General features: G+C 41.5%; 1 protein-coding gene across 2 annotated transcripts; it reads left to right on the forward strand.

Moving 5' to 3' along the window:
* Window positions 1–18,481: 18,481 nt before the first annotated feature.
* Window positions 18,482–22,743, forward strand: LOC139061577 (uncharacterized). Of its 2 annotated transcripts, XM_070542025.1 has the most exons (7): window positions 18,482–18,569; window positions 20,218–20,290; window positions 20,838–20,929; window positions 21,072–21,445; window positions 21,581–21,647; window positions 21,771–21,936; window positions 22,353–22,743. In XM_070542025.1, the coding sequence occupies exons 3-7, from the start codon at window positions 20,893–20,895 to the stop codon at window positions 22,465–22,467; spliced, it is 759 nt and encodes a 252-aa protein (XP_070398126.1). In that variant the 5' UTR covers window positions 18,482–18,569; window positions 20,218–20,290; window positions 20,838–20,892; the 3' UTR covers window positions 22,468–22,743. The 2 variants fall into 2 exon arrangements, with proteins under 2 accessions (XP_070398126.1, XP_070398124.1); XM_070542023.1 differs by lacking the exon at window positions 18,482–18,569 and having other exon boundaries at window positions 20,153–20,290.
* Window positions 22,744–27,111: the final 4,368 nt, after the last annotated feature.

Raw genomic sequence — 27,111 nt, forward strand, 5'->3', positions numbered from 1 at the left:
ATATTTTGGGATGACATCAGCTGCCACTGAGGAACAGCCAGCTACCTCCACTGCTCATACCAGAAGGCCAGTATTTGAACTCGAGGAGGGACAGTCTGCTGGCACCACATCTCCCCAGGAAGATACTTTAGGTGGGTTTTGCACACGTGTGTGTGTCCAGCAAACATTTAGCTATAGACATTTAAATAGTATTTTCACAGAATATGGGAATTGTTCCATATAGCAATGTGGTGAGTTATGCTTCATTTTCTGTCAATAGAGAGACATACCAGTATATGTGAACTTGATGAGGGACAGCCAGCTGCCGCATCTCCCCAACAAGATATGTCAGGTAAGTTTTGCACAAGTGTGTGTGTGTGTGTCCTGCAAACATTAGAGAAATTTGAATGTCACATATTGTATTTTAATAGAATATGTGAAATGGTCCACATAGCAATGTGTTGAGTTACGCTTCTGTTTTCTGTCAATAGAGAAGCCTGAATGATCAACCAATGAGTCCCATTGAAGGTGATGATGAGCCTCTTTCTTCAGACCCAGCCAAGTGGCCATCACCAATTACCGACAGCATACGCACAGAGCTAGTTCGAGGGGGACCTACCAAGGTGCCAACTACTTTCATATTTCCCAGGAATGAAGGCGATGGCAGGTGTTGTCATCATCACTATTTCAGTAGAACTTTGACAAGTGGTGAGAAGGTGGCCAGGAGCTGGATGTTGTATTCAGTTAGCAAACGTTGTTATATATAATACACTCCACGCAATTTGAAACAAAGTTGTAGGTGTAATTTTTTTTCTGGTGTGTGTGTGTGTGTGTGTGTGTGGGGGGGGGGGGGGGGCGCGTCACGGGGGATCTCGCACAGGGCGCCATTTAGGCCAGCTCCGCCTCTGTCCTTGACACACTAAGGCCTAGTCCACACGTAGCCGTTTTTTTAAACAAATATCCGCCCCTCCAAAAAATTGCATCCACACCACCTCCTTTTAAAAAAAACTCTGTCCACACGTACCTGGATAAATACGTTGTTAAGGACATGCCAGACCTGTAGGCGGCAGTACTTCCCCCGTTCTTAACCCCATCCTTCGTCTGTGGTCTTCGGCAAGGAGCAGTAATTCCGCTTGCAAAAACAAACAAGCAAAAAGCTCTTGGACAATTGATAAAGCGAGCGCAGCTCTGAGGGCATCCATGCTGTCGGCTAGTGTAAACACAGGTCGCACACGTGATGTCAGCATTTTTTTGTCGCGGAAAGTGACGCTGCGGACCTTAAAACTCCGGTTTTGTCTGTCCACACGCAGACACCCAAAACGGAGAAAACGCAGATCTTCACTTTGGCCGGAGTTTTTAAAAAGATCCGTTTTCGTGTGAAAAAACTCCGTTTTCGTGTGGATGACAGGCCAAAACGTAGAAAAATATCTACGTTTTGGCAGATCCCCGGCTACGTGTGGACAGGGCCTAATTCTGTGCCCTATAGCTGCTCAAATAACCTCCATGTTCAGCAGCACATACCTCAACTGAAGAGGAAGAAATGATCTTTTATGTAGTGCATCTTAAGATAAAAATCACAAGGTGAGTCACATGAACAAAAAACCAAAAAAATTATAAAATATTTTTTGAAATGTGAATAAAACAATATAATTAAAATTAGAAAAATAAAAATGCTGTTGTTGGTAAAAAAAAAAAAACGACAACTTTGGGCTGGGATGTGATATGCTTAATTAATACTCACGTAAAGTAACGTGCACAGTAATATATGGTTTATATCCTATGATAAAATATTAATTTATGCCAACCGTGACTGCATTAATTTTGTCAAGCAGTGGAGTAGAGGCTGCTGCAGCAGCGTAGATGAACGAGTATTTGTAGAAAAGATGGAATCTAGGGTTATGGTTAGGGTTAGATCAGCTAGATCAGAATGATTTACACTAAAGGAAACTAAAGCTTCTTTTGAATTTTTGTCTTTTTAAGGAGACGATTGTGATTATAAAACCAAACAGACTAAATGACAAGTATTACTGAACCCAAGAGACCATATTCCTATTTTTATATGACACAACAACAATAGAACATAATTAACATGAAGAACTATGAAAAAATAAACTGATTTGTCATCAGTGCAGAGGCGGAGCTGGCCTAAATGGCGCCCTGTGCGAGATACCCCTGTGACCCCCCCCCCCCCCCCCCACACACACACACACACGAAAAAACAGTACACCTACAACTTTGTTTCAGATTGTGTGGAGTGTATATATAACAACGTTTGCTAACTGAATACAACATCCAGCTCCTGGCCACCTTCTCACCATTTCTCAAAGTTCTACTGAAATAGACACACTTAACGCAACATGTCGGCATCATCGACTTGTACAGTACAGATGTGCTGAAAGGCGAGAGTCTCAACTTTCAGCTAAAAAAAGACCGCTCTAGCTATTATAGTTTTTATTTTATGGCAGTTTACAGTTTAAACGGGATCATATTAGCAGGGCACCTCCAGCGGCCCGCTGCCCCTCCGTTTTTCATGGGGTAAATAATAGCTAATTTCCCGATTCCAAGAAGAAAGAATGGTCCTACCAGCTTGCCACTTCAATATGAAGAAGATCAGTTCAACATGGGGAAAAAAAAACCTGACCTGTAGGCCAGAGAAATGTTCATTAGCACATCAAGTTTGATTCAGTTTACCGGTAAACATATCACGAATGTACAACAGGTCAATTATTAATCATCTTGGCTACGTAGCTCAATCTGTGCAATCCAGTAGCGTTTGCTACAAACAAATACAAAAACAACAATAAAGGAAAACAACTGTCTTGACAGACAGCATAGCCGAATTCAAGGCAACACATAACAATAATCATTCGATTGCTCTTGGTTTCAAGTTAAGCCCATTAAAGTGCTTAAGTAAATAAAAGTGTTTCAAAAACAGCGTTTTCGAACCGGAGTTCTGCTCGCGGTGGGAACTCCGCCGAACAAGGTCATTTTTTTTATAGCGAAAACGATCGACTGGTCACTGACAAGTAAAAGGGTGTTATTGGTAGATGTTAAGAACACTTACCGCTGAGGTAAAATGAGAGTATAAATGAATTGAGGGGGAAAAAACGCTTTGTTTTCCAACACCGTTCTACAAGCAACAAGCTTACGGCAGGAGCAGCTTTCATGGTTGCCGCAACTTGGAAGGAGCCAATCAGGAGAGGGACCTCACATCAGCTGACGTGGGTCATGTGACAGGGAGTAGTTGATATGGGTTACACTTTGTTGTGCTTTTATTACAGAAATATTATTATCATCACTATTATTATTAAGAACATGCGATTTCTATGTTTTGTTTATGTATTGGTTGATGCTAAAAAAAAATTTTTTTAGGAAAAAAAAAAAAAGGAAATTAAATGCCGCCCCCTGCAGACTGCCGCCCTGTTCGGCCGCACATGTTGCACATATCAAGCTCCGCCACTGCATCAGTGGCCAATGAATCCTCTGAGATATGGCCTCCCTGGTTTTTATTTGACCAATGTGCAGACCAATGTCACTTTCATAGAATTTTTCAAATATGGAATCTACCTCAGATGCCCCACACACAACTTTGACTTTATTGGCTTTATCTGAGCCCTAGTGTCTTATGTAAAACAGCTCATCATCTATGAGCAAACATTGGAAAAGTATGCTGTGGGAAAGAAAACAATGATATGTAATTAACTTAGATGAGTGAATAATTTCTACGTTAAGCTATTAACTTTGAAGCATAAGTAATTAGACCATGTATCTAAGTTAATAGCTTAATGCAAAAAATTTCAACTAGTCTTTAAAGGCATAGCGCTGGTGTTTGTCACAATGTTCTGGAAACTAGCTTTTAAAAATGAAATTAAGCAGCTCCTTGTATTTTTTTGGATCCATGATAAACTCTGGCTATTTTAATGTGTATGTGTCCAGGGGTCTCATTTATAAATCATTGCATAGAATCCTTACTAAAACCGTTCTTAAGCTCAGCAAAAAATTTTTTTACTTACGCCAAGTAAGTTTGTGATCTATAAAACGTGGAGTACTCACAGCTTCACGCAATCTCCGCTTTATAAATCACACTCTACCTAGAAACATTCTCAGGTGTTTCTGGATCACATCGCACACTCAACACGCCCACTTTCTTCCATAAATGGTCAATGCAAGGTGCCTTGTGGATCTCATGCATATACATAAGCCAGCTTGTTGCAGCATTTCATCATTAACTATGGCAACCGGGATTCAATCCCCAGACTCCCGGGTAAGAGTCACATGCACTAACCAGTCAGCCAAACAGAGATCTCCCGTGACCAAGTAGCCTAGGTGCATGATCAATCGGGTCACAGTGACAGGACACTCACACTGTCACAGAAGCATTATGTTCTGTCTCAATCTGCCCCCCTGCTGATATTCAGCATGCCATATTCTGTGCTTCAGGCTGCGTGTGTGTGTGTGGGTGGGGGGGGGGGGGGGTGGTTGGGTCGGGGTTGGGGGGGGGTCTGTGTGCGCACACACAGTGATAATGCTGCTGGAATTAATAATTTTATCCTTCTCAGCAGCAGCACTGCAGGTGCTCTCCATGTCCAAAATGTGTGTAAGCCAGGTCCTTAGTCAACTTAAAGTTGCGCACATTTTTCCGCTAAGTTTTCTTTTATAAATCCCAAAGTTTGCGTGGAAAGTTGCTTACGCACTTTTCCGACACCGTAGGAGCGTGACTCTTGCTGAACTCAGTCTGCAGTAGAATAAATCTAAGAAAATGAAATTAATATTATTACAGCACATTTTTTTGATAGTGTCCCATTTTGTAACAATTCTACATTTTTTCTCAATGACTTTAACAAACCATGAGAAAAACACCTTAAAATTGATGCCATTCATATTAAAACTTAAAGCTCGGAGCAGGGGAATCAGGTTTTCAGATATCAAGTCAGATAGAAAATCAAGTTTAACTACTTTCTCTGAATTTTAACAGCAAATAAATGATTAAAATTCAACATTCTGCTGTTTTGAATGTTCTAAGCTTTAACAAAAATCAGGAAAAAAATATTTTATGAAACTTAAATTGTAATCAATAAATTCACTTGATCAACCCTTTTAAATCCATTATTAATGTAAGCATATAAACTATAATAAGTAGAAGAAAAGGGGAAGCTTTAAAACAACAGAGCTGTGTGTGAGACTGGAGTCTGGGAAGCCTTGCCTTCAGTCATGCACCGTGTTTATTATGGAGATGAAAGTAGGTGGCTGATGGGTGAGAGGCTTCACTGCTCTCAGATGGTGCACCATTCATCTGCATTAGGACCTCTTACAATAAAGGCAGCAATTTATTTCCACCAGCACAATTTGCTGTGCAGCTGAATACTGTAAGTGTGAAAGAAGAGGCAGAAACCGGAAGGAAAGCGGGCAAAATTGATTTTGCAGGATAAATGAAGCAAATACTGTATAATATTTATCTCTTCTAGATTAATGCACTACTGGGTGCCCAGACAAAGTTTCTAGCTCCTTATTTTTCTGTTGTCGGCTAACAGATAGCCTATTTCATTACTCTATTTTCTTCCTCCATTCTGCTGTGGAGGAGCAGCCTCAGTTAACAGAGAAAAGGATTCACCCACTAGCTCCCTTGTCACCGAGAACGTTTCAGATGCAAGACTGCAGCGAATGCATTCCGCAACACTGGTAGTGTGAGATCACAAAAACAATGGAGATTTGCAGCAGTTGGCTGCACAGTGGCTAGAGCTGTTGCCTTGTAGCGAGAAGGTCCTGGGTTCGCTTCCCGGCCTGGGATCTTTCTGCATGGAGTTTGCATGTTCTCTCTATGCATGCGTGGGTTCTCTCCGGGTACTCCGGCTTCCTCCCACCGTCCAAAAACATGACTGTTAGGTTGATTGGTTTGTCTGAATTGTCCTTAGGTGTGAGTGTGTGTGCATGGTTGTTTGTCCTGTGTGTCTCTGTGTTGCCCTGCGATGAACTGGCTCTCTGTCCAGGGTGTACCCCGCCTACTTGCCTGTTGACTGCTGGAGATAGGCACCAGCCCCAGGCACAGCTATGAAAACCCAAAATTCCTATCTCAAAAAATCGCATGTTTCATCCGACCAATAAAAGAAAAGTGTTTTTAATACAAAAAATGTCAACCTTCAAATAATTATGTTCAGTTATGCACTCAATACTTGGTCAGGAATCATTTTGCAGAAATGACAGCTTCAATGCGGCGTGGCATGGAGGCAATCAGCCTGTGGCACTGCTAAGGTGTTTTGGAGGCCCAGGATGCTTCGATAGTGGCCTTAAGCTCATTCAGAGTGTTGGGTCTTGCACCTCTCAACTTTCTCTTCACAATATCCCACAGATTCTCTATGGGGTTCAGGACAGGAGAGTTGGTATGCCAATTGAGCACAGTAATACCATGGTCAGTTAGCCATTTACCAGTGGTTTTGGCACTGTGAGCAGGTGCCAGGTTGTGCTGATAAATGAAATCTTCATCTCCATAAAGCTTTTCAGCAGATGGAAGCATTAAGTGCTCCAAAATCTCCTGATAGCTAGCTGCATTGACCCTGCCCTTGATAAAATACAGTGTACCAACACCAGCAGCTGACATGGCACCCCAGACCATCACTGACTGTGGGTACTTGACACTGGACTTCAGGCAATTTGGCATTTCCCTCTGCCCAATCTTCCACCAGACTCTGTCACCTTGATTTCCGAATGACATGCAGAGTTTGCTTTCATCCGAAAAATGTATTTTGGACCACTGGGCAACAGTTCAGTGCTTCTTCTTGTCATGTTCTGAGGTAGATGTCTAACCCAAGACATGCAGAATCAGAGATGGAGACTTAGATAAAGGAAAAACAATAATATTTATTTTTTTAAAGGAGAAACTAAGGGCGCACTGGAGGTCCAGCGGATGGGGAAGCAAACAGTAAGTGGCGTCTAGGGGAAAACAGAGGTGAATATAGGGAATTGTAGTTCTGAGGGGATTGTTTGGAGATGGGACTTACGATGCGGAAGTTCAGGAGGGAAATGGAGGGGGAGTGAGCCGGGGTGATATCCAGAGCAAATGAAAACGGTCCAGGAGGATGAGTGGTGATGAGAGGAGATGAGGAAGTTGATCCGGAGAGGGAGCGTGAGCGTGGTGGAGAGCAGGACGGCTGAGTGAATGGTGATCCAGGAAGCGAACCGGAGAGATGTCCCTACAGAGATGGCAGAGGGTCCAGAGATGAAGCAACCTGACGTAAGTATCCAGAAAAAGATATCCACATTAAAACGAGTCTTCAAAAACATGCACAAAAACGAATTGAGGGACTAGAGAACACAAAGGGCTGGAGACTACCAGTCAGTAGTAATCATCCGGCGTTGAATCATGATCACCATCCTCCTTTTAAAGCCGACCCGCTGATAACGCTGATGAGGTTCAGCTTTCGCTCCCTCTCCTGCAATCTGAACACTCATAGATGGTGAATAGTGTGAAGAGTACTCGCCCCAGCTCATGACAGTACCCCCCCCCCCCCCCTCCCTCAACGGACGCCCCCTGGCGTCCTAGCCGAAGCAGCCTCGAACTCCCGGTTCAGGGACGGATCCTCAATGAAGGAGCCAGGAATCCAGGAATGTTCCTCGGGACCGTAGCCCTCCCAGTCCACAAGGTACTGGACACCACGCCCCCGACGACGAGAGTCCAAGATCTTGTTCACCGAGTACACAAGACTACCCTGTGTAGAGGCGAGCAGGAGGAGGCGGAGATGAAGTGGGACAGAGGGGACTGGAGACCACAGGTTTAATAAGGGATACATGAAAAACAGGGTGAACACAGAGGGAAGAAGGGAGGTCCAGGTGAACAGTGGTAGGAGAGGGAACGTCCAGGATCTTAAAGGGACCAATAAAATGTGGAGACAGCTTGCGGGAAGACGCCTTAAGGGTTATCTCCTTGGAGGACAACCATACGGATTGACCTGGAGTGTGGATGGGTGCGGGGCGCCGCCGGCGATCAGCAAACTGTTTATTGTGCCTCGCCGTGTGGTCGAGGGCGGCTCTGGTAGAGGTCCAAGCCCGTCTAGCACCACGGAGGAATTGGGGACTGTTGGGGAAAGAGTGAGGGTTGATAAACGAGGGAGGCTTCAAAAGGTGATTGACCTGTAGCTGAGGAGATGTGACTGTTGTGAGCGTATTCGACCCAGGGTAAGTGTGTGCTCCAGGAGGAAGGATGTGATGAGCAGACACAGCATGGTTCCGAGTTCCTGGTTCATGCGCTCACATTGACCGTTAGTCTGAGGATGGTGTCCAAAGATAAGCGCCTCCTGAGCTCCAAGGGTTTCTGCGAACTCTTTCCACACCTTGGAAACGAACTGCGGACCACGATCTGAGAGGATCTCCTCGGGGATACCATGAAGGCGGAAGAAGTGTTTCACCAGGAGCTCCGCTGTGACTGCAGAGGAAGGGAGAGATTTAAGGGGAACCAGGTGACATGCTTTAGAAAAACGATCAATGATAGTGAGGATAGTAGTGAAACCGTGCGAGTTGGATAGACCACAAACAAAATCCAGGGTGATATGGGACCAAGGGCGAGAGGGAATGGGAAGTGGCTGCAGCAGACTCACTGGAGAGTGATGGTCCCCTTTCTGTTGTGAACAGGTGTCTCATCCCGAGACATAGTCCTTGGTGTCTCTATATAAGGATGGCCACCAAAACGGCTTTCTGATCAGAGCTACTGTTCTACTAACCCCTGGATGAAAGGGAGAACCTGCCCGTGTGTGCCCAATGCATGACCTTACTTCTCAAAGGTCGCGGCACAAACAATCTGCCCGGGGGGCCGTTGTTGGGTCCGGGATCGGTCTCAAGTCTGGGATCGGTCTTGAGAGCCTCAATGACCTGGTCTCTGATCTCCCAAGAGACTCCTCCTACAATGCAGTTGGAGGGGGAAGGATGGTGGCAGGTTCGGCCTCAAGGTCTGAGGCGTATTGCCTGGAGAGGGCATCTGGTTTAGTGTTTTTTGCACCTGGACGGTAGGAAATCTGAAAGTTGAATCGGGAAAAGAAAAGTGACCAGCGGTACTGACGTGGGTTTAACTGTTTAGCCTCCTTCAAATAAACCAGGTTCTTATGATCTGTCCAGAAAATAAAAGGATTCTCAGCACCCTCCAACCAATGCCTCCATTCTTCGATGGCCAATAGCTCTCTATCTCCCACGTCATACCTGCTCTCAGCTGGGGTCAGGCGACGGGAAAAGAATGCGCATGGATGGAGCCTTTTGTCCTTTTCTGCCACCTGAGAAAGTACAGCTCCTACTCCGGTGTCAGATGCATCCACCTACAGGATTAATTGGCTCTGAGGGTCAGGAACATGTAGAACTGGGGCGTTGGTGAACTTACTCTTGAGAGTATGGAAAGCAGTATCAGCTTCGGGAGTCCAAACGAAAGGTCTGTTTATGGAAGTAACACTGGTTAATGGTGCTGCTGTCTGGCTGTAGTTTCGAATAAATCTACGGTAGAAGTTTGCAAAACCAAGGAATCTCTGAAGCTGTTTCCTGGTTGTTGGTGTGGGCCATTCGGTGACGGCCTGGACTTTATCTGGATCTGCCTTCAACCGCCCGCTCTCATTGATAAAACCCAAAAACTTTACTGTAGGAACATGGAACTCGCATTTCTCAGGTTTTACGTAAAGTCTGTTTTCTAGCAACCGTTGCAACACGGCTCTCACATGCTGAATGTGTTGTGCCTGGTCCTTAGACAAGATGGGAATGTCGTCAAGGTAAACAGTTACAAACCGGTTTAGGAAATCACCCAGAACAGAATTAACAAGGGATTGGAAAACGGCAGGAGCATTGGTTAATCCAAATGGCAAAACAAGGTATTCAAAATGGCCTAGGGGTGTCTTGAAGGCTGTTTTTAACTGATCTCCTTCTCGTATCCTAACCAGGGTGTAGGCATTTCTGAGGTCCAATCGACTGAAAACAGTTGCGTCCTGGATTGGTTCAAAGGTGGAGGAAAGTAAAGGCAGAGGGTATTTATTGCGGATTGTGATCTGATTCAAACCTCGATAATCGATGCATGGTCTGAGAGTTCCCTCTTTTTTGGGCACAAAGAAGAATCCCGCACCCAGAGGAGATGAAGATGGACGAATGGTACCAGCAGCAAGGCAGTCTTGAATGTAGTGCTCCATACTTTCACGTTCGGGTTTGGAGAGGTGGTATAACCGGCTTGATGGTAGAGGGGCTCCAGGCAGGAGATCAATGGCACAGTCAAAAGGCCTATGGGGAGGTAAAGAAGTAATGGGCTCGACACACGGGAGGCGACAAACGACCGCGATCAGCGAAATTTGTCGCTGTCGCTTTTATGACCTGTCACACGGGAGGCGATCCGTGGCAGCGGCCAGCGGCAAAGCCGTCTACGCGTTCTGTTCCATGGCGAAATCGAAACTTCCTTTGTTCTGTTTGGCTGTGTCAGGTTGGAGGGAATTAAGGTTATTTAAGCGGTTCAGAGTTAATAAAGTGGTAGATATGATGTTTCACAAGGTGCTGCTAGAGTTATGTGAAATCTTACTTCTGATTTTACTATATAAAACATAATAATAAACTTCTACCCCATGTTTGCTAGGAGATGTGCGGAGCATCCTGCCCGCTCATTGGTCAGTGAATGAAACCTCCGTTGATTGGTCCTCGCCCAAGCGACAGCGATGAAAAGTTGAAAATGTTTCAACTTTCTGGGATCGTGTCGCTGGGTCGTCCGTGCACGACACGTGCACAAGTGCAAACTTTCACACGCACGTTTTTCGCGTTTCGCTTGGTAGGAGGGAGACCCGCGATTATCGCTTTGTCGCGCAGGTCTCATTGAAAATGAATGGAGGAGAGGCGATGTCACCTCCTGTGTGTCGAGCCCATAAAGTCTTTACTAAAAACCTGTCTCAGGTCGTGGTAGACCTGAGGAACTGCAGATAGGTCTACGTCCTCCAGAGGCGGTGTAGGTAGATCTCGAGCGGCAGGTGAGACAGATTTTAAACAGCGTTGAGTACACTCTGGACTCCAATCCAAGATCTTGTTCTCCCTCCAGTCCAAAACTGGATTATGCCGAACCAACTAGGAATGACCCAAGACTAAAGGTGACTGAGGGGAAGGGAACACAAATAAAGTTATCATCTTGGTGTGATTACCTGAGACCAAGAGACGCAGAGGTATGGTCTGGTGAGTGATGGTGGAAAGATTTCTATTATCCAGGGAGGAGACTGAGAGTGGCATAGATAACCTGGTGGTGGGTATTTTCTATTCCTCCACCAGTCTTGGATCCAAGAGGGACTGTTCACACCCTGAATCCAACAGGGCTTCAAGGGTGATTTGTCTGGAATTTACAGACAGAAAACAGGGGAAAAAACACTGGGAACTAACAGGATTTGAGTTACCGCCCACCAGTAGTCCCAGTTTTACCGGTGGACCTCTGCCTCTCAGAAATCAAATCCTGGTTCACCTCTAATTTCATCAAACTCAACGGCAATAAAACTGAACTTCTTCTTGTTTGTACCAAATCCACCATCTCCAAATCTGACAGCTTTTCCGTAACTATTGACAGCGCCACAGTCTACCCCTCCCCTCAAGTCAAGAGTCTGGGTGTCATCCTCGACAGCTCACTTTCTTTTCAAGCTCACATTAACATAATTTGGTCAGCATATTTCCATCTTCGTTCCATAAACCGTCTCCGCCCCTCCCTTACCCCTCACACTGCTGCCTTTCTCGTCCACAGCCTAAATCTGCCTATGACCTCTGATTTTATTGAACTATTTCTCTCTGTGTTTTTTCTTCTTTCCATTTTACTGTTGTCTTATTGCAGTTTTAATGTATTTTCTGAATGTATTTTCTGTCAAGTGACCTTGGGTGTTCTGAAAGGCGCTTTTAAATAAAATGTATTATTATTATTATTATTATTATTACTATTATTATACATGTGGCATGATGCATGAGGCCAAATGCCCCGAACATCTGTTCACAGAGTTTATTTAGAGAGATGGGAGTGAGTGAGAGAGAGAGAGAGAGAGAGAGAGAGAGAGAGAGAGAGAGAGAGAGAGAGAGAGAGAGAGAGAGAGAGAGAGAGAAGAGAGAAAGAGAGAGAGAGAGAGAGAGAGAGAGAGAGAGAGAGAGTTTGTGTGGGAAGTCAAGAATGTGTGTGTGTGTGTGTGTGTGTGTGTGTGTGTGTGTGTGTGTGTGTGTGTGTGTGTGTGTGTGTGTGTGTGTGTGTGTGTGTGGGTGTGTGTGGGTGTGTGGGTGTGTCTGAATAAGTGGGCATGCAAGGAGGCATAGAGCAATACATATTACATTCAGTTGATTGAGTCAATGATCAAGAGTTAATAAACATAAATTTTCCCATAACAGTCTATATGTATGAGAAGAATGTATGCATGTGTGAGGAGAATGTGTGCGTGTGACAGTAACAGAATGACTCATGGCTTACATGGCCCTCACAGCAGACAGCTTCCTTCTTCAGTAAAGGAGAAGCAGTTTATTAAAACATGTTATTAAAACGTATTGCTTCATACAGGTAAAAACATGTAGTGGAGATAAATGCACCTACATTTTACTTTTCAAACACTTTTTTTTTCATTTGACTATTTTCCTGTCCTGTCTGTCTCTCATCTTCCTACATCTCCTCTAAATTCTCTAGAAAACTGCTGCCTGCACCTCATCAGTTACTTTGAACTAAGCAGATCAACGGAAAGCGGAGTGCGTGTTTCTATGCTGCGTCAGTGAGGTGAAACACCGCAGCACATGATGAGCGGAGCACGTCAGGCACGGTTAAGACAGAGTACCAGAAGAAATAAACGTATATGATCGATTGTGTTAGTAAGGTTTTTGTTGCACCTCTTTGAGAATGTACCTTGTGCCGGACACAGCGAGTGCACCAACAATCAGCGCTCTGCGTCCCCTCCGCTCAAAAGAATCCCCACTATGCTGAGAGTCCATAAATATTGTAATATAGGTAGAAACTGGATCTTTTTTCGGGCTCTCCCTGAAAGATATCTATTCAGTCAATAAAACAGAAGTTAGATAGTCTGAAAATTGAAAAAGAAACCTGGAATCAAATGGAGTTTGGAGTCTAAACCATTCAGTTGTTTCCACCTCCCAGAGAGACGGGATTGTTGGTGATCTTATTATATCAGGAATGAGGTTGATTGCAGTTACCATGTGCATATTGCATCCTGATTATCTGCTGTGATGCGCACAACTACACTTTTTTAATCAAACACATCAACAAAGCAACACAAACAGATTTAGACGCTCCACAGGCAAATAATTTGTTCAAATGCTACTACTGCTGCTTTTCCTGTTGGCTCAGTGAAGACTCTGGAGACTCTTTAAAGTCAGGAGGACATTTTTGTGCAGCAGAATCATGATCATGGGGTCTTTGCTTAAAGAAAAATAGATTTTCTTATTTCTCATTTGCAAGGTCATAATGATGCACAAATCATTTCTACAGGATTGTGATGATGTTTACAAATAAATTTATAAGTGTTGAGTGATTCATTGTCAGATTGAGGTATTAGATTATATACGTGTGTGTGTGTGTGTGTGTGTGTGTGTGTGTGTGTCTGTGTGTGTGTGTGTGTGTGTGTGTGTGTGTGTGTGTGTGTGTGTGTGTGTGTGTGTGTGTGTGTGTGTGTGTGTGTGTGTGGGGCAATTAATATGTAGTTAATTATGATCAATAAGATGTGATTTTCCATATAAAAATGAAATATCAACCTGATTGATCTTTGAACAGACAAAACACATTCTCACTCCCAGCGCATCAAAAACACTTGGCAGCAAACAAACGTAAAATGAAAGTTGAACCCACATCTTTTTTATCCGTGAATTCAATGCCTTTCGGCGAGTCTCAAAAAAAAATGTGGGCGTCTTATTACTGTAAAAAAAATCATCATTAACATAAAAAAGAAACTCCAAAAAACAGAATTTATTCACACCTGGACTCGAAACCAGGTCTCCTACATGAGAGTCAGACATCTTACTAAATGAGCTAAATGATGTTCTTTGTATCTGTAACATTTATATCCTTGTTGACAGCTGAAACAACGTCAATCCAAAGAACGGTTTGGAGCAAAAATGGCTATATTGTTGCTAATTTGCAGGAAATCTCTAGAAGAAAGTTCTACAAAAAGTAGCAAAGGGTCCTCAGAAATGTAGCTAAATTTGTCACTAGGTGTTAGGAACAGCGACAAAGTCGCTGAGTTGGCACTGCCTCTCTCTCTGCTGCTAAAGCTACGGATAGCCAATGCTACGGGCTATGCCTGAGCGTGAACGTGCATGAAGCAGCCTTCTCGACCCGAGCATCTCTCTTTTTCTGTGATTTTACAGAAAAACAGGCAATCACAGTAAAAATGCCAGAGCTCATTCTACAGGACCAGGACACCGCAGGAGAATGTATGAAGAAGAAATGTATTATTTCTATAAATGTTTTGGCTGTCAAACTTCCATATAGTCCCTTTAAGAAGCCTCCTCTGGATCCAGATGACCCAATGAATTATAGAACAATATCTAACCTCCCATTTTTATCCAAAGTCCTTGAGAAAATAGTGGCCATCCAAGTATGTGAGCATTTAAACACTAATGCTCTGTTTGAGGAATTTCAGTCTGGTTTTAGAGAATATCACAGCACTGAAACTGCATTAGTGAGAGTTACAAATGATATTGTCATGGCCTCAGATAAGAATCTTGTGTCTGTTCTAGTCTTGTTAGATCTCAGTGCTGCTTTTGACACAGTAGATCACAATGTTCTTTTAGAAAGGCTTGAACATGTTGTAGGGATCAAAGAAACAGCGCTAGGCTGGTTCAAATCCTATCCGGTCAGATAGATTTCATTTTGCAAATGTACATGACAAATCGTCTTCATACTCCAGGGTTACTTGTGGAGTACCTCATGGTTCAATGCTTGGACCAATTCTTTTAACTATATATCAGTTCAGTTTTAGTTTATTTGTCATATGCAAGTTAGCACAGGGTCAACATTGCAATGAAACGTGTATGACGAGCAGCGGTCTCTCAGCAACATGATACAGGAGAAAATATAATAAAATATAATAAAAATATAATAAAATAAAGCAAAAAAATATAGTAAGGAGCAAAATATTAGAGAGACATGGTAAAAGGGAAAAGATGACTAAATATATATGTGTCAATAAAGAAAATCCTGAAAAGAAATATGACGGGAGGGCAGATGGGATATTGCACAGGAATGAGCTGCAGAAAATTACAGTATTGCACTTTAGATATAAATTACAGTATTGCAGGATATAAATTATGCAGGATATAGATTATATATATGCTCCCAATTAGTAAAACCATTAGACAGCATGAGATAAACTTCCACTGAATTATATTTATCCATTAACCCTGATGAGCCTAATCGGTTGGGTAGATTACAGGCTTGTCTTGAAGACATAAAAAATTGGATGACTCAAAACGTTTTGCTTTTAAATCAAGACAAGACTGAATTTCTCATCTTTGGACCTGAAATTCAGAAAAGGAAATTGCTTAGTCAATCACCTGACCTGAATGACATTAGTAGTAGTCTCCGAGAACTTAAGTAAGGAACCTTGGTGTTATCTTTGACCATGACATGTCATTCAAATCCCAAGTTAAACAGGTTTGTAGGATTTCCTTTTTCCACCTTTGGAATATTGCTAAGATTAGAAGCATCCTTTCCAGGAGTGATGCTGAAAAACTAGTTAATGCATTTATTACATCACGACTGGATTACTGTAATTCATTACTCTCAGGAAGTCCACAGAATGTAGTTAAACATCTTCAGCTAGTCCAAAATGCTGCAGCTAGAGTTCTGATGAGAATTAAAAAGAGAGATCATATCTCTCCTGTCTTAGCTTCCCTACATTGGCTACCTGTTAAATTCAGAATAGATTTTAAGATCCTCCTTCTCACATATAAAGCTCTTAACAATCAATCTCCATCATACATCAGTGGTCTGATTGTTCCATACATTCCTAACCGAGCACTTCGCTCTCAGACTGCAGGTTTACTGGTGGTTCCCAGAATATCTAAAAATAGGATGGGAGGCAGATATTTTAGCTATCAGGCTCCTCTCTTGTGGAACCAACTCCCAGCTTTAGTCCGTGAGGCAGACACCTTGTCTACTTTTAAGAATAGGCTTAAAACATTTTTATTTGATAGGGCCTATGGTTAAAATCTGATGTTAGTCTATATCTGGACAAGTGAGGTAGTAAAGAGAGGTGGAGTGTACAGTCGGTAAAGACGACTCTTCCTTGCCCTGCCTCCAACTAAAAGGCTAGGTTATCCAGAGTTACTGTATTTCTGTAGTTATGCTGCTGTAGGCTTAGACTGCTGGAGGATACACTGACCACTTTCAACACTCTACTACTTTCTTCTACAATCTGCTCAACTGTATTATTTCCTGCAGTTTCAGCTGTTAACTTTATTTTTTCTCTCCCCAGAAGAAGCTACAATGATGTTCTGCTGAGCTGTGGTAGCCTCATGGAGGGGGCCATCTTCTTGAACACTGCAGCTAACCACCTAAACGTTCTTCCTATCCTAATGATAACACTTTCCTTTCCTTGACATTGAATGTGCTACTACTAGTTTACCCATTTAATTATAGATTCACTAGGATAAATACAATAAAGTCTATCTCTCACCAAATAGAATATTTACTAAGAAATCACAATGTAACCATGGAAACACTACTTGGTGTGTGTGTGTGTGTGTGTGTGTGTGTGTGTGTGTGTGTGTGTGTGTGTGTGTGTGTGTGTGTGTGTGTGTGTGTGTGTGTGTGTGTGTCTTCTCGATCCCCAGTGAGTCATGGTGGATGGCTGCTTATACTGAACCAGGATTCTCTGGAGGTTTCTTCTTGTTAAAAGGGAGTTTTCCTTTCCACTGTCGCTGCATGCTTGCTTAGTATGAGGATTGCTGTAAAGTCACTGACACTAGTCAGTGACTTGATGCAATTTGCTGGGTTCCTTATAAAGGAAACATTTTTTTTTCTAATTGGCTTAATGAATTGACCTGTATTGGAATGTTTATTATGTGAAGTGCCTTGAGACGATGCTTGTCGTGATTTGGCGCTATATAAATAAACTTGAATTGAATTGAATCAAAGAGAGGGGGGCTCGACAGATCCAAGATGGAGGTGCCACCTTTCGTCTGCGCCTATAGGCAGTAGCGGCCACACGGGGTCTATTTATGTCTATACTTTAGTCCCAAATGTTTTTTGTCTTTTGTTTTCACTCATCAGCCACAGATCGCTCGCTAATCTCACTCACAGCAAGCCGTGCTTTCTACTGTGGTGAATCACTAACGTCCCTCCCTCTCTCGTAGTTGGTTAGGCAGTGAATTAAAACGTTAGGAATCCTAATGTTTTAAATCACAGTGTAACCAGTGCGTTTTTTCTGTTGGGAGACAAACCCCTCATCCGTAACCAGGTTAATTGTACAGAAACCCGGAAAGGTCAAAATTCCTCAAATGTTTTTTTTTTCTACTGGCTGATAAAAATGTTATGAACAGATCAGAATAGATGTATTAATCCGACAGTGAGGACATTCACTCATCACAGCAGCACACACACTTATAATACACAAAACTTACACTTATAATAACAAGATTACAGGTAAAACTGACTCCAGCCATGTTTGCTTTTATAATTTCAATAACTTCATACTGATGACCCACAGTAACGTAACCCTCTGTTTAGTGCATGCAATTACATCAATGACGTTAGCTTAACATGATAGATTACTTTTGCTTGGCAAAATACAATAACTGGTAATATTATGAATAACCCTAGATGGAATTTAAATAATTATACATTAATTACAACTTAATGTTCTAGGGAGACGTTTGTGACGTGTGGCTGTAACTCTTTACTGCTTATAAATAGATGATGTGAGTCCTTGTAACCCTGAGCTGATGAGACTGTATGTATAAACATACAGTCTCATGTCTCAGAACGACCATCTCCATACACTGTTAGAAATTACCAGCATTTCACATTAATTTAAAGTAATATTTTACAGTAATTTATTGTAATTAAGTTTCCCTGTAATAACCCATTGAATTAATGTAAAAATAAAATATCCTTGGATTTTACAGCATTTAACTCCTATTTTACAGTATAATCTTGCCATGTAAAACCATGTGTAATATTACAACCAGGAATTTTATTTTCACAGCAAAACTGTAAAAAGTGCACTGATTTCACACCATCAAACTGTAACATTACAGTAAAATATTGACTTGGAAGTCACGTGACACAGGCAGCCTATATACTGCCAGAACAATGAATGACAGACAATAGAGCAATTAAAGTTATGGATGTAACATATAATGTTCATGAAATTTAAAGACATAAAAGTTCAAAGATGAGCTGATTTTTGTTTGGTGGTAAAAGTTATTTTACATTTTGTAGTGGACTACAACTCTTGAGTTGCCTTTTCTGGACAAATGTTGGAGCATTAAACGTACCAGAAAATTATTGCTTTTTTCCGTCCGGCGGATCCACGGGCAGACTGGAAGGGGAGGAGACTTCCTCTAAACGAACTACTAATTTGAACTGAAGGCGCGAAATCCCTCTTTCCCTTTCTCCGCCGGTGAAGAAGGTGAGCAACTTTGTTTTTACAATGATATTTACTTTTTGTTGAACGTTTATTGCATGCCGCATATTGTCTTTAAAAATGTTGCATCGAAGGCTGCATGTGGAAGTTGGTCTACCAGCTCAGGAACGTTTTTAAAGGGGGGGGGGGGGGGGGGGGGGGCGCGGCTATCTATTGTTGATGGAAACAATGGGGGGTTGACAAATGAAACATGATGTGCCGTGAGGCAAAGCGATGTCAGACCCATGATTTACCGCAGAGCGGAGCGGGTGCAGCTTGGAGCACTTCTGACGTGTTGCGCTCCACTTTTGTATGCAAAAACGTTCAAAGATATTGCCAACTAATGCTGCGTTCCCACTGGCCATAACGTATACGTCAAACAGCGCGCATAAAGCCCCGTATTTGAAGCCCTATATTTTTTTTACTTTGGCCCTTGTAACGTCTGCCGTAACCGTTGGCTGCTGCCTCAGGAACCCCCCTGCTGCAGGGGGGAAAGAGCGCGGGAGGGGCTCTCTAAACTTATCCAACACGCAGACTTCTTCACCAATCTTTTTCCAAACGAAGTCCTAGTTATGCCGATCTGTTTAGGCATGACAGGAGGGGCCATACGGTTCGCGGTGATTGAATACGACGATAAGTTTATGCTCTATGGCTGAAATTCTTAAATGCTTGGTTTTTTTTTCATGGAATCTGGCTCGTAGTAGTGATATGACAACAACAGGCGCTCTGATTGGTTGCTGCTTGTAAAGCGACGCAGCTGAACGTTGAAGCTTGAAAAGTATCAAGCTTTGACGGAGCCAACGCTGTTGAATCTCATTGCAGAAAAATAATTAATTGCTGTGCATTCATTTTGCACATGTATAAGATATGTATAAGATACAGATAATTAATATGGTTAACAGATACAGATAATGCTGTACTCACTCATCCTTAGAAATCTCTGTCAGGGTGTGAACTTTGACTGTACTCATTATCTTATTTGATTTGATTGCAAGTATAACCAATGTACTGTCATTTTTGCACACTATAATTAATAATCCAGCTGTCATATCTGCACAATGAATGACTAATATATTCTGCACATCAGACTCACTTTGATTATTACTGACTCACCTCGTTTAATCATAACTGAATAATCCCTCTGTTATTTTACACAGATTGGTGTATTTGTGTTTGTAACTACCGACTTCAAGATCACTGCTGCTATTTCCACTATTTATCATCCACATTTTCACTGTTGCTGCCACATTCATCTGGAATTCTCAACCTATTTAGATACTACTCCCAGATATACCCGAGTGCTTTCTTTTCTTAAATACTTGTTGTATTGTTCTTTAACTGCTTCTGCTACTCCACTGCTCATACTTTCATACACAAATTTCCTAACTGTGGGACAATGAAGGAATACTTATCTAATCCTTGGCTATGGTTTCCTCTTGCTCTGCAGTCCATTCAAGATATGTGTGATAAAGTAACTACAGAGTGAAAGGCACTCTGATTAGTTGGCGCTCATAACACTGCGTTTCTTTTTGTTAGCAATGTTTTTTTTTAGTATCGGTTATCTACTTATCACTGTTATCTACAACATTCTGACCTAAAATTTGTGTTCTTCACCTTGCTTCCCTGTGTTGACTTGAGTATGCCTGTATTCTAGGTTGGACTGACATCTTGATACTTCTGTACCTGTGTCACACAAATTTGTAGTTCCTGTTGCTGGTGCGACTAAGGTAGTTACTGTTTTAATCATGAGCATTGCTGTTTGTGTTTTATTTCATTTTGATGATGAATAATAATTGTAAAAATTACTGTTTACATTGATAGAAAAATCTCAAAGTGCTACTGAAAACACACACATAAATAAATACAATTGTCTGACTTAGGTGACTTAGGCCACCCGTGCCTACAAGGTGGAAGCTCCACTTCTGTTGGCAAAAAAATTTGGCGGTCAGTAGGAATGTTCAAATAGCAGGAAGGAGGAACTAGGAAGAATAACGAATGTTGTGGGGTAGAAAAAAACTATCATAATTTTGAAGAGAAATATCTTTTGAAAGATTTAGGTATCTTTAATATATACACAAACACTGTGGACTGCAGCTTTATTTGGATAAACAACATCAGTGTTTACAACACTTCTACACTGTAACATAACTTCTGTGACATAAGTCTGTTAATGCAGTCACAACTGGGAGTCAAACGGACCCTTTAGTCATTGCTCCAACTTCTGGGCTATAACTGTCCCTAATAGTAGTGTTACCCTATGATTCCCCTTCTTAGGTGTGTCAGGTGGGGCCCAGTGGATTTCCCAGAGGGGGAGACCGAGGCATCGTTGATGAAGATGAAGAGGGATCTACTGAACATCTACTCAGGCAGGCTTTTTACTGTTGTTTTAGGTTATTTTGTTTGGAGTTTTTTCATTGGTCAAGATCTAAAAACTGTGTGTTCGGCAGCTAACAAGACCAAATTGTTACTTTGGTACTAACAATACATTTTTATTGTCTGTATACACAGAGGAAGGAATGAAAGGGGCGGAGAGAGCAGAACCAATGATGGAAAAGACATATGTCATCCTCCGGCAATACCTTAACAAAATGCCTGCTGCAGCAATGTCTGACATCAAAGAGGAGTGGCCCTTTCTCTTCTCTCAGAAAAGCCTATTCTCACATTTTGCTCTTTTGACGGACATCAACGTCCTTCAGAAAGTACAGGTGGCAATAAGTCAACGAGGACAGACCATCCTGGATTACTGTTCAACACTGGACCATCCCAAGATCAATGAAGTTCTGGTCAACTACGCTCAAGACTCTGATAAGGCTGCCTCCATCCTGCTGGTCCTAATGTTGTACTTCAAAGAGCCAAAAGAATGTTTGGTGCTTGAAGTTGATGTAAGATTTTGTATTAAAAAATTTAAAATGCAAATTGAATGATTACATTATCAACTGTACGATTTATTAACTTTGACCAATGAGGAATATTTATACTCTATCCTAAATCTATGCTGCTGTGTGATTATGTTACAGCCATGTGCCACTGCCGTGGACATAAGTTCTGCAGAACTTCCCACCACCCCCTTCTTGATCATTCAAGGTAATATTACTTTGATCCAATATTGACATTTCTGTCTTGATATAACTTGTTTCATTCTTGAAATCTAGATGAATTTTGTAGCTGAAGTAGAAAAAAATGCTCATATCAGTCTTTTCATTTCAGGTGACATGATGAAGCCCTCTGGATGGCTGATATCCATCGAGGGACAGGTCATGATGGGCCCACACCCGTTCTTTTTACATGGTGTAGCTGCATTGTTGAGCTGCTATTACGTCTTCAACATCGAGTATCCTGCCACTGGATCGTTAACACTGGAGTTCATTCAAAGGTATTTTATAAAGATCACATTTAAAGTGACAGTGTGTAGTATTTGTCATTAATTTCTGGAAATATAAGTTGAAATGTTTTGCAAAATGAATCAAATGAAGCCCATTCATTGAAAAATACCAGCAACTTTGTGACAAATAACCATAAAAATCAGGTATAAAATACACACGCGAGGGTCCGACTCTCTGGAGGACGCCATGTTGGATTGTATGTTTATTTTGATGTATTTATGGTTTTGCTGGAGGTTTTTGACTCCTTTGAAAACTGTGCAACAACACTCTTCTTCCTTTTCTTGTGTGTTATTTGGCGGGTGGCACTCAACATAAAAAGATGCATTTTTCACCAATTAATGTTTTGGAGGGTGAACCAGAGTCATTAATCTCATATCAACTGAAACTATCTTTGCTTTTTTAACAGGTGCTTCCTGGGAATCAACCCTGAGAGAGGGTCAAAGACCAAGAAGCGAACAGCAATCAACCCTCGTGTGAGCACTTTTTTTAGGAAGCTCATTGATTTTGAGTGGACATCATAGATTTTTGCAGCAGTACTCAGGCTCAGTTCTTCAGTGTTCGTTTTTTTTTAGATAAGTTTACGTTAAATGTTTTCCTGTTCTATTGCCCATAATGTTAAAGACTAAGGAGCGCCTGACCCCATTCCCTTCTTCACTGTCTCCTTTCCTCTCGTGTTGTTGTGAGGGCCTCATTCCCTTTTCTCAGTGTTTTTCCTCATTTTAATTTTACAACTTGAAAGATTAATCTTGAATTCTTGGCTGTATAAAATATGTTGAATAAAATTTCTATAAATATGCCATTGGATTAACACTGACTTTACTTTGGCGACGGGGTTGTATTTGTGCAACGGTAGTACATTTAAAGCAAATGGAACCTCAGGATTACTTATTACTGGATTACTTATTACAGTACATTACTGGATTTTTTTTTACATTTTCATACATTGTAAATTCACAGTAAATCATTGTGAACTTGTAAATAGTACATACTGTAAAAGTACAGGGCCTTGTTGTAATGAACAGCAAAAGATTGTAATTCCCCAGGAATGTACTGTAATATAACAGTAAATGCTTTGTCATTAAAGCTGTAAAGTTGCAGTGTACAATTGTGATTTTACAGCAGTACATAATAATATCACAGCAGCAAAATTACAGTAAATTGCTGTGAGTGCATGTAACAGTATTTTACTGTGAAAGCACGGCAAAAGTACGGCAAAATTTATCCAGTAAATTATTGTGAATTCACGGTGAAAATTTTAAGAGTGTACGTCTCTAAGAAAACAGTCACTTGTGTCTTTTAAAACAAATGTTACTGTGTTAGCCATTTTTTATTAAAACATCTTTTGTTCATTCTTCTGCTAGCATAACTTGAATCCAAAAAAAGCATTTTTATTTTCAGTTTTCACAGTGTTTTGTGGTATGAAGAGATAAAAAAAAAACGTAAACATCGGTAAGAAGCATGGCCTCTTTGTGACTGCAGTACAAGCTGATAAAGATTATAGTCAAATCAAAAAGTATTTCCTTTTACATATGTATTGTTAACAGTTGTAAGGTACTTTTTAAAACACGTTCATAAAGCGTAAAGCACGTGGATTAAATGAGTCCATCTCAGTCAAAAGTTATATATATATATATATATATATATATATATATATATATATATATATATATATATATATATACACACACACACACACAGACACACAATATATATGTAAAGTTTTTGTAGACTTAGTTTTGTTGTTGTTTGCTTATTTGTTCATAATTTGTCGTCCTGGGGTTTTTTCATCATAGGGCTGTTAGATTAGTCTCATTTGATTAGAATCACCTTTTATTTTCCACTCCCTTGTCTAGAAAGTGTTGCAGTCTTCTCCTCAAACTTATTGCCCAAACAACAAGAAATTCTACTTCAAAGAAGAACCAAAAACTTCAGAGAGAGATTGAAGTGCAGATCACAGATGCGGTATGCCAGAAAGCATTTATTCTCTAGTGGGTTTTAGACGGAGTACAGCAACAAATGGAAAATTGAGAGGTGGCGTGTCATCCTGGCAGTTCGGGCAACAGGGAAATACAGCTGATGAAATCTGGAAAAAGAATTCAGCTGAAACTTTCAAACCACAAGCACTCCAATCTTACAGTCCTCCATTACATTACTGTGAGATACCTTATGAAAGATAGAGACGGAACATGTTGAAGTAAGTTCATACATTTAAAAACTTCTTACAGTATATATTGCAAGGAGCTGGTGCCTATCTCCATTGGTTTTAAAACTCCGACTTTCTTCTCTTGAACTCACTCCCAAGCTGGAGAGAACATTCCACCTGTTCTGACTGAGAACGGTGGCCCCAGATTTAGAGGTGCTGATTCATCCAATTTACTTCAAACTCAACTAAGAAAACCACCCCAGTGCACCCTGACAGCCATGAAACTAGGGCTGAAACGAATCATCAAATCGTTCAATTCATTAAATTCCTCAAATGTTCTTTTTATTGATTCAAGGCTTTATTAAATGTGCACACCACAGACTGAACACATCTTACTGATGCACAATGTGGTAATCTAGGTAAAGCGGAGAAAAATAGAAAAAACAGCAATGGACCTGAGACCCTCAATCATTAAGTGTAATGTGATAATCTGCTGTCGTCGACCCAATTTATGCCAGTGTTTCTCTAGTCCACATGTGTCAGACACAAGGCCCGCGGGCCAGATATGGCCTGCCGCCATATTGTTTTATGTGGCCTGCGAGAGCTTCAAGTGTCTTAAAAATAGGTCTATGCCACTTCAAAGTGTACATTGGCTTTAAACTACATTTCCCATAATGCATGGCGATTGTGTTAGTAGTGCAGTGACAGTATTTGTCTTCTTCGTCCCAGTGTACCCACAATCATATTTAATTAATGCAACAAGAGAAAATAAATGTCCACAAATGATCCCAAAATGTCCAGGAAGAGAAAGATTGATGTTGAAGGAAGGTGTTTCAACAACTAAGGCACATGTTGATGCTTCAAGTAGAAAAACCGGTATGTCTTTACAGTCCTTAGTGTCCATGCTACTAACATGAGCATCTGCAGCATTACCTCCTCTGCCTCGGACAAACTGAGAACACTCCTCTTACTCAGCGAGTTTACTCAGAAATTAGCCGATGTTGAAGCCCAGAAATGGATTTTAACAGCTCAGTAATGTTTGCTGCTGACATAGAAAGCACACCAACCAACTTCCAGACTGAGATGATTGAACTCCAGCTTAGTGTAATCATAGTAATTTACATTTAATTAAGGACCGTAAGACATTAAAATTTCATATCGAGTATGAAATCCATCTTACGGACCACTGGGTTATTAAATCAGAAGATATGAACTTTTTAATGCAGGGATTAGACAACACGTTGTATTAACTGAGAGACAAGAGAAGAGAGAGAGAGACCTTCAAACGTTCAAGATGATTTATTACTAAATAATTTTAAACAATTTAACAATACTAACTCTCTATTGATGGATGTTCTGTTTGAATGAGGTGTGAGATGAATGGTGTATGTGAGTTGTGTTATTATCAGAACTCTCGTATCTGGAGAGGCAAGTCTGAGTGGGATGATGTTTTGCTTCTAACTAGTTTGACCGGAGTAGTTTCATAACCACGAGACACCATATTGTCGCATCCACACTTACCCTTAGAATGAGACCTCCGTACAGATCCGGATGCCAGGTCCACAGACCCTCCTCTGGTACTGGAGCCGATGGAACAGCGTCGACAGTACGACAAACCAGTCTTTGGATAGTCTCCAGGTAAAAAGCGACAGGTGGTTCACAGCATCAAAAGGGGACCCTCCTTGGGTCAGCGAGTTCAGCTTTTATTCTGAAAGGAACCGTTGCTTGGTTGGTGAAAACAGATTTTTCCAGCTTGATGGTTCTCAGCTTAAAAAGAGAAGTACAGATGGCCGAACCAATACTTCGCTTAGCATGCGGTGAACTCAATGAGATCTTGAAAACTGAACTTAAGATGGCGTTGGAACTAGTTTTATTAATCTGGATGTTTTGAATTCTGGTTGAATTAAAGCTGGCAGATTTAGAAACACCACCGAGACTATGCCACACTTCAGACTAGGAAGGTTCTGATTGGATCAGCAACAGCAATGTGTCATGCGATTGTTTACCTTACGTGTCAGTGTGTCTAGTGAACTAGATTAAGTCATATTACTTATTAAAACATATTAATCATTACATTGTGATTTCACAGATCGGTCACATGGTATTATTGACTAACGGTTGTTTTGATTAGCTTTATTAAAAATAGAGTTCTTTGATTTAATAAAAGAAAAGAGTCTTTTAATCTTCTTTCTTCTTTTGCTGGAAAGTAAACAGTTTAGAAGCAAATGCATGACCTTGAGGCTGTCTCATGCACTCTGGCGCTGTGTCAGAGGCAACTGTGGAAAGAGGTCAAATAACCTTGAGGAATAGCTCCTTCATCACGTTACATTAGTGACACGCTCCAGTCAGTCTGACTCTGTAGCTACTGTAGGTTTTACCTCTCCTCCCGACACGCTGACCAACAGCTGCTCAGATGTTCTCCATGTTCATCAGCACAAAGCTGTGTGAGCACCTGTTGTCTGTGATGAAGATGAACAGAACAACACAGCTCCTTCCTCAGCTCAGAGCCCAACCCCACAAGTGCAGGTGTTTGGCTGGAACAGGTGAGCATCACAGGAAATCAAAGTAGAGCAAACTGGGCTTGGATTATTTGGGTTTTTACTGTATGCAATTTTTCAGCTCCACAGCATGAAACTTAAAAGGTGAGATGTTGCATTTTCATTCAAGAGAATTACTATGTTTTATTTATGTTTTTGGCCTGTGAAAAATAATATTTCAGCTTCTTCAAACAAGAACTGGAAAGGCTACAGACAGAAGAATACTATGCTCCTCCTAGGGGGAAGAGCCCTACAATGGGCCAGCCATTACCTTGAGCAATATCCTTTGAAGGATATGGTTTTTTGGGATTTTGCTGAGGATCTGCAGGACGCTTGCAGCAGCTCACAAGCTCCCTCCTTTTTGAGGAATCATAATCGGTCAGCAAGCGCCGTGCTAAGAGCTGCCCTCTCAGCCTCTAAGAAGCGCCACACCTCCACATCTCCACCTGATCCTGACAGTTCCACCTCCCCGTCTCAGACCGTCA

The sequence above is a fragment of the Nothobranchius furzeri genome, chromosome 12 (genome assembly GCF_043380555.1).
Source record: "Nothobranchius furzeri strain GRZ-AD chromosome 12, NfurGRZ-RIMD1, whole genome shotgun sequence".
Taxonomy (NCBI): Eukaryota; Metazoa; Chordata; class Actinopteri; order Cyprinodontiformes; family Nothobranchiidae; genus Nothobranchius; species Nothobranchius furzeri.